General features: G+C 32.0%; 1 protein-coding gene across 1 annotated transcript; it reads left to right on the forward strand.

The window, feature by feature from the left end:
- Positions 1-6,361: 6,361 nt before the first annotated feature.
- On the forward strand, positions 6,362-7,129 carry LOC107952641 (26S proteasome regulatory subunit 8 homolog B). Its single transcript, XM_016887833.2, has 2 exons — positions 6,362-6,533; positions 6,804-7,129. The coding sequence occupies exons 1-2, from the start codon at positions 6,417-6,419 to the stop codon at positions 6,942-6,944; spliced, it is 258 nt and encodes an 85-aa protein (XP_016743322.1). The 5' UTR covers positions 6,362-6,416; the 3' UTR covers positions 6,945-7,129.
- Positions 7,130-9,102: the final 1,973 nt, after the last annotated feature.

Below are 9,102 nucleotides of genomic sequence, written 5' to 3' on the forward strand. Positions count from 1 at the left end.
ATTACACATTGAAATGACTTAATCAAGTCTATAGAACATCTCATATGTACACTTTAAATGTATACTTTCATTTAACTTTGAATTCATATAGTAATGAACACTTAAACTTTGCTCGAATCACCAGCGTTAAGCGTGCTAGGCACAAAGGCCCGAATACACATCACCGGCACGAATGCCCTTCGGGATTTAGCCCGGATATAACATCGGCACGAATACCCTTCGGGACTTAGCCCGGATATAACACCGGCACGAATGCCCTTCGGGACTTAGCCCGGATATAACACTGGCACGAATACCCTTCGGGACTTAGCCCGGATATAACACCGGCACGAATACCCTTCGGGACTTAGCCCGGATATAACACTGGCACGAATGCCCTTCAGGACTTAGCCCGAATCGTCGTCGAGACCTTTAGCTCGGATGAAATCTCTATATGAAGCCAGTGGGTCTTAATCCGGACATAATCTCTGTACATAGCCATCGGGTCTTTACCTAGACATAATCTCTACATATAGTCAGCGGGTCTTTAAACTCGGATTCACATCACTGAGTCTCATACATATTTATTCACATGTTATCATATTTCACTTAGCACAAATCACATTTGCAATTCAATCAACTCATTCGCATATAAACATATAACATGCTTCTTGACTTTAAGTCGTAAATATCATTCAAATCTAATATATGTATACTTCTTTTACTAAACTTTCAGCTCAATAAGCAAACACACATAAGCATATATCCCCAATCTCTTTCTTGTTTATTTCTCTAATAGCCATTCGGCTACATAACATGTATAAGGTTTCTTTGTCAATAACCTTATTATAGTAAGGACAATAGGACATTATTTATCTATCATACATGTATATCATGTCATTTTAAATTTAAATACCAAATTCGGTTACTCAAAACTTACTTATATTATACCTTTCTCAATATTGACACATCATAAGCATGTCTCAGTCCTCTCAATACCATCTACTACAACTTGATCGGGATCGAAATTCATTACAATATGAAAAACACATTTTAACTGTCAGAAATCATCACACTATCACTTTTATCACTTTACGGCATGAATAACTAGACTCACAGGTGCTACGTTAGTCCTAGAATCGACTAAACCGTAGCTCTGATACCAATAAAATGTAACACCCCTATCCCATAACCGTCACAGAAATAGGACGAGGCGTTACCGAAAACTAGGAATCCGATCAGGGCCATAAAATTTTGAACTCTTTTTTTATTATTTTTTTGAATAAGGATCATTCATTTACTAAATTGCTAGACGCAAACATAGTTCGAATTTAACACTTATACAAGTAAGTTCCATAAGATACCGTAATCACATGACTTCTACACGAAGGTCAGAATATCATTCTACTTATTGCCTATCCTATACATGCCATAAGATAATCCAATCTTATGGCTGCCGTAATAGTAGATAGTATGACGAAGTACTGACGATCCCCGAGCTGGTAGTCAGAATCCACAACCTACAGACCAAAACATGAACGAACAGAGTAAGCTTTCGTAAGCTTAGTAAGTTTTAAGCAAAATAATAATTTTGTTGAATCAATGACGTTTTTCACATATACTGAGTCTAGGTAAAATCTCATTTGACTCGATATACCTAGCCAAAATTTCACATAATTTAATTCACCTTTCTTTAGCCTTGAGTTTAAGTCACAAAGTGTTTTCATTCAATATCATTGGTCATTCATTTCAACTGTTCGATGAAATTAATCTAGAGCTTCATCTCGAACCATAATATCCATAAACGCATTACTTTGCTATCACAAATATATATATACTTTCTAATAATAATGACCTAAACGGTCGAATATTTCCAAAGCACATTCTTCATCAATTGAAGTTCGATTCACATGGTAAGCACATTCTTCACCAATTTTACAACTTTCAATAATCCCATCCACTTGTTCATAATCACCTCCATATTTTCAAGTATTTCACATGATAAGTACTAAATTACCGTATTGGCACATAAAGAACCGAACGTATTCCTTATCCTGTATTGGCACGTCTAGCTGAACACAACCCATACTCAAATCATAAGGCCTTTGGGCAGAATATACATTAATACATAAGAATATTTCATCACATACTTCATTATACATCATACCATTACCGATTAGATCATTCTTATATTTGGAGTTATAATATTAATCACATATGCATACCTCCTTTATACTAATAATTCACTTCGAAATCAATCCACCAATGAGTAAGTAATACGTACCTGAACATCTTAAATACATAATACTTATTTGATGGTAACTTACTGCGGATACTCAATATCAAAGTCTTACTTGAATCCCAGCATTTAACCTTCGGGTCTTTAAAACCCGGATATAGTACGAACTCGAAACCTACGGACATTAAATCAGGATAATATTCTCGCATAAAGCCTGCGGGATCTTAACCCGGATATAGTACTGGCACAAATGCCCTTCGGGACTTATCACATTTATACACTTTCACATTCATCACATTGGCCATTCGGCCTTATCACATAATCAATACTACACACTTTTCACAATTGATCATTCGGCCATATTATACGAATAAAGATAGCACACATTTTCATAAAGGCCAGTCAGATGACTTACACACCTTTGATGTTAGCCATTTTGGCCTCACTACACATACATATCTTGTACATCAATTTCTTCATAACAAATTTGACTAGGTATACTAGTCATTTACGGCTTATAGTTTCACTTTAATACGGATTTGGTACTTTGATTACCAATATTTAATCGATAGCTTATAAGCAACTCAAATAGTTTTATCAAGGTTTACAACCTAATCACAAATTCAGCACAAGCTGTTTTTCCTGAGCAATAGTCACTAAATTATTTATAACTGGAGCTACAAAACTCCAAATCAATTGCCGTTAATTTTCCCTGAATATAGACTCATATATCTTCCATCCATAAAATTTTCAGAATTTTAGGTTTGGCCAATCAATACCAGATTTTTCTTAAAGTTTCCCCTGTTTCACTGTTTGACTAATCTGACCACTCTTCACTACGAATCAAATTTCTCATTGTACAGAATTCAAAATGTGTTCTATTTGATTTCATTTGAAACTAGACTCATTAAGGAGTCTAAGAATATAAATTTTATCTTATAACCATTTTTGTACAAATTATAATGATTTTCTAAAAACAGAACAGGTGATTTCGGAGTCATTCTAACACCGTCTCACACAACTTTAAATATCTCTTTATAGGAAATTTCTTTGCTCACACGGTCTCTTTTATAAGAAACTAGACTAATTAATCTTTGATTTCATATTCTATTCAGCCTATAATTCCACACCAACAATTTATGGGGATTTTCTAAAATCATGTTACTGCTGCTGTCCTAAGCAAATTATTACAAATTGCCCTTAAATTTCCAAGTCCAAACACTTATGATCTCACCATTTGAGTTTAAAACATATCATGACCACATCATATCTTATTAAATCAACTCATTATGTCCTATTATGATTGAATTTACTCAACATTTAATCACTTAAAACTTACCTCGGAAGCGGTCAACGACTAGATATCCACGGCTATTCGTTTACTTTCTCTTTTCCCCTATCCAACTTTGATCCTCTTTGCCCTTGAGCTTAATTTAAACAAATGAATTTGTTTAATCATTTTGAACATTAAAAGCTCTTTTAAAGCACTTAACCCTTATACTCAATAATGAACCAAACCATATAGCTAATTATTTTATCACATCACTTTAAGCACACATATTAACTATTATACACCCATTTCACATGCCAAGTTACAATAAAAAAAATGCATACACACCAATAATTTAATTACTCATTTCAACCTTATAGGGTAACTTCAATGCATTATGTATATACCATTTGCCATACACGTACCACATTTTTAACAAGCCGAAATTACTCCTACATATTATCCATTATAATTATTTCATAGGTATAAAACATAGCTGGAAAAAGTCTTTAGCCTAAATGCGTATAATGACACCCAAATCATCAACTATTTTAACGAACATGACACAAAAGATTTACTAAAACTCCATTCAATTTTAAGGTATTAACCCTACTAAACTCATACCATGACCATATCTAATCGAATTCAAGTAGAGGATTAATTACAACCATGTACACCAATATATATTTATAACATGTTTTAATATCTTATATATCCTATTCGGCCCTAACCACACAACTTAGCTTTTATATACACATTCCATCTCATGATCAATTGTAGCAATTTACACATAGGTTACATTATTGTCAAAACAAGACCGATTATGAATATCAATTAAATATTCCACATAACACATAACTCAATAACCAAAGTTTATATAACCCTAAGAGCATGTTTGGTTGGGTGTATTGGCATAGCCAATACACCCCTAATCGGTGGGCCCCACTTAAGCCCCTTTTATTCCCTTGTTTGGTTCATGGTAATGATATTACGGGTGTAATACATTCCTGACTTAATCGGTGAAATCCACCGATTCGTAATACATCCCCAAAGCTCAGTTTAGGTGCTGCTTCCTTGACCCTCCCTGTTTTACCCTCCTGATTGGCTTCCCCATTGCGTCTCCTCTTCCTTCCTTCTGCCTTCTGCCGATTTGCTCCGTCTGTCTCTCAACCTTTTCTTTTCTTTTTCTTTACAACCAGTCAATGTCAGCTAGTCCATCGACCGCTTCGACAAAGAACAGAAGTGGAACAGTGAATTTTGTTTTTTAATTTCATTTTCCCCTTCTGAATTAGATTTCAGATTAAAACCTCGAAAACTTTAAGGATTTGATTTCAAATTCGAGATCATTCAATGGCTGCCCCTTTTCTTTCTACTCCTTTTCAACCCTACGTTTATTAGGTAATATTTCCTTTTTTTTTGCAAAACTCTTTTTACTCTTGTATCGGTTTTCTGTTTGTTTCATGATAAATTTGAGGTAAAGTTGAGGAGACTCAACCTTGTTTCTTTACAACTGGCTTGCATTTCAATGGAATTTAGGTTATGTTATGCCATTTCATCTGTTATGTTTAACTCGCATCGTTGAGAAATAATGATCTGTTATGTTATGCCATTTGATCTGTTATGCCAAAAACCCCTGCTTGCACCCAGGCGATGTGCGTGTATTAAGGGCTATCAATGTGCCTGATTTGCACCTTATGGTCGATTGTTTTATTTTTCCATAGAAAGGAACCAGGTACGTAAAGGGCATACTCTACGTTTTCTTGCTACTCTGAGAAAGTGTTTGTTCTTCATTATACTTTGCAAAAGTTGATATCATGATGTATAACAAGTACTCTTGAATAATATCATGATGTATAACAAGGCATCCCATGTGGACATACCTAAAGTGTATTATAGGGATGCATTTGTCAGAATTGTTAAATGTTTATTGTGATGCATTTCAGATTGCTAATATAATAATTTTTATTGTTATGTCTTTTATTTATTTAGTGGAAGTTCCTCTATGAGCATGTACACCAGGTAGATGCTTAAATTCTTTTATATGTTGGATAACCAAGCCTTGTTTTGTTGTTTCAGATATCTGTTGAAAGTCTTTGTCCAAAGCAAGCAGAGAACGAGCTTGAGGTTCGGGGACCTCCCGCTTTGAAAGCCTTTGACCCTAAGGAAAATCCTACAAAGGTTTTGGTCGCCTCTTATTATGCTTTGCTATATATTTTTCTGCTGAGAAGAAGGAAGTATGATGTTTTGTCTGGTGATTTTGGTTGTTGGGCTGTATAACTTCAGTAGTGAAGATTCTGGCAGTTCCCTTGGAGTTTTGCATTTTTTCTTTTTATTTTGGTTTCTACCTATATGAAATTTGTTGTTTACTGCAGGCTGCTGAGGGTTTTTGCCGCAGATATGCTGTTCCTCTAGATTCTTTGTTCAGAAAGGCAGACGGTGAGTCAATTTTGATTCCTGCATAAGGCTTGAGTCTCAGTATTCTGTGCTTCATCTATTTTCTTAATAAAATTACTTAATATGACGCGCTACAACTTACAATCATGATAAAAACATCAAATAGGAAGGAAAACAACAGGCATTGCGTATTTCTTCATTCATGTCATGTTGTAAAAGAAGTGATTCTTTTTTTTGGTCAAACGCAAAAATGCATCTTACGTTCTCACTGGTATAAATTTCTCAAATTCAGAGCAATGAATTTCTCAAATTGCATCTTACATTAGAAGCCAAATTTTTTCAGTAACATACTTGTTCTGGTTCTTTTGCCCTGGTCTTTTTTTTTCTCAACCCGTTCTGGGTATTATGAAAAATATGCAGTGAATAGAGCAGTCCCATAGTAGCAGTGTTTGCTTCTAGGGTGTACCAGAATTTCTCTTATTTCTGGAATGCATCTTATGTCTCTTTAGGTACTTATATTGTCTGTTCAATTATATGCAGTCTCGTTTCGACATCTTAAAAATACATTCTAGAAGAATGAATTTGATGAGAGGGATTGATCTAAAGAAGATTGCTGAGAAGATGAACGGTGCTTCTGGTGCAGAGCTTAAGGTATGTTTTTAGATAATAAGATGTGCTTCTGGATATGCAGACATCTTGCTTCCATTCAGAATATGGTTGGCAAGCTGTGAATAGCATCTTTTCTTCTAGTTTCCTATCTCCTTCCCTTACCCCAACTCCCAAACCGCATAGAGAGATGATTTATTTGAGGATTTATTAGTACATAAGTTGGATAGTCAGACTCAAGGCCTTGGGCTTGTGATTCTTAACTGGTTTGTGTTTGTGATAATTTGTGAAAAACTCTATTCCGTTTTTTTGCAGGCTGTGTGCACGGAATCAGGAATGTTTGCTTTGAGGGAAAGGAGAGTCCACGTAACACAAGAAGATTTCGAGATGGCGGTGGCGAAAGTAATGAAGAAGGAGAGCGAGAAAAACATGTCCTTACGGAAGCTATGGAAGTGATTATGTTTTATTATTTAGTGTGCTTTCGCGGTTTTGGGGTAAATTCAAACATGGAAACCCGATTTAACATATGAACAATGTATAGAATATTATATTATTTGCCTGGCTAGTACTACACACGTCTACTTTTCTAGACAAGGTAAGAGGACATTTTATGAAATCATATTTGCTAAGTTTTGGATTCATGAGAGTGTCATTGGCAAAACTAAAACTGCTTCTAAAATAGTTACTTTATGAACAGGTGACAATAAATAATTGTCTTGCTGTTACTATATTAATCAAGAGAAATTATTTACCTTTCGGGTAGATTATGTACTTTATAACAGTCCTTGCCCTTACATTAGTGGAACAAATTATTATAGGATATCTTTGGTACAGCTCCATGCAATATCTTGCATCAAACAATATATTAGTGTAACTATTGTTCTGTCATTTTATTATAGGCTAAACAATAAATTTTAATTAAAATATCTTTAATATTAATTATTTCAAATTTTCATTTATAGTATCATATATTATGATTTGAGTAAATTCATATAAGAATATTAATTATTAAGAATTTTATTAAATTATATATTTTAATTATAATATATTTAATAATAATTATGTTAATTTATATTTTACAGTATCATATATTATGATTTGAGTAAATTCATATAAGAATATTAATTATTAAGAATTTTATTAAATTATATATTTTAATTATAATATATTTAATAATAATTATGTTAATTTATATTTTACAGTATCATATATTATGATTTGAGTAAATTCATATAAGAATATTAATTATTAATAATTTTATTAAATTATATATTTTAATTATAATATATTTAATAATAATTATGTTAATTTATATTTTATAGTATCATATATTATGATTTGAGTAAATTAATATAAGAATATTAATTATTAAGAATTTTATTAATTATATATTTTAATTATAATATATTTAATAATAATTATGTTTAAATATGATTAAATTATTTATTATTGATATTAATAATCTTATTAAAATTTAAATAACAATAACAATAATAATTTACCAAAACAAATTTCTGCTAATTATTAAGAATTTTATTAAATTATATATTTTAATTAAAATATATTTAATAATAATTATGTTTAAATATGATTAAAATATTTATTATTGATAATAATAATCTTATTAAAATTTAAATAACAATAACAATAATCATTTACCAAAACAAATTTATGTTAAGGGCATTCTAGTCATTTTAGTTTTTTCCATTATGCTATTACACCTCTATTCCATTCAACCAAACACAAGATTACTATTACGCCTCTATTCCATTACATTCAACCAAACAGTGGATTAGCTATTACACCTCTAATCCAATACACCTCTAATCCAATACAGCGAACCAAACGCACCCTAAATGTTTAAATACGAATATCCCTCAATTCTCTTATAACTTAACTTTTTTCTCCTTTTAGCCTAATATCCATTAACATTTAGTTCATCAAACCAATATTTAATCCTATTTCCCTTAACACAATTGTATTCGGCAATGACCACAATCATTTAACAACTAAAATAATAAACCACAACATTTAAATTCATCTTATTCTTCTCCCATTTGACCGAATGAACATTTATCAAATGAAAATTCAATTAAACAATAACATTTTTCTTTCTAAAATGTATATACACTCATACGGCAACTTTCAATTTATACTTTTCAACCATGAATTCTACTCATTCAAACATCATTTAAGCTACTTAACAAATAATTAACATCTTTCAAAAAAAAAACTTATCAAAATGACACCAATTTAGCACTTGCCGAATGGACATTTGTCTATTGATGCATGAAATTAAACCATGGGTTAAATAAGCTATGCACTTATCAATCTAACCTCATAGTCAATTAAAAAGAAAATCACAATGCATACCTTAAACTAGAATAGCCATGGCCGAATACCTTGGTTTTTCCTCTTCAATATTCCCTTTCCCAAATTCGAAAGATGAGCATGTATTTTTTTCTTTGTTATCTTTTATGGTTTTACTAATTAATTTACTTTAAAAATAATGCCATCACTTATTATAATACTAAAACAAAACATATATTATATATCAACCATCATTCATGGCCGGCCACAAATAAAAATTTGGTGCATTTGACATGCAACTCCC

The sequence above is a fragment of the Gossypium hirsutum genome, chromosome A02 (genome assembly GCF_007990345.1).
Source record: "Gossypium hirsutum isolate 1008001.06 chromosome A02, Gossypium_hirsutum_v2.1, whole genome shotgun sequence".
NCBI lineage: Eukaryota > Viridiplantae > Streptophyta > Magnoliopsida > Malvales > Malvaceae > Gossypium > Gossypium hirsutum.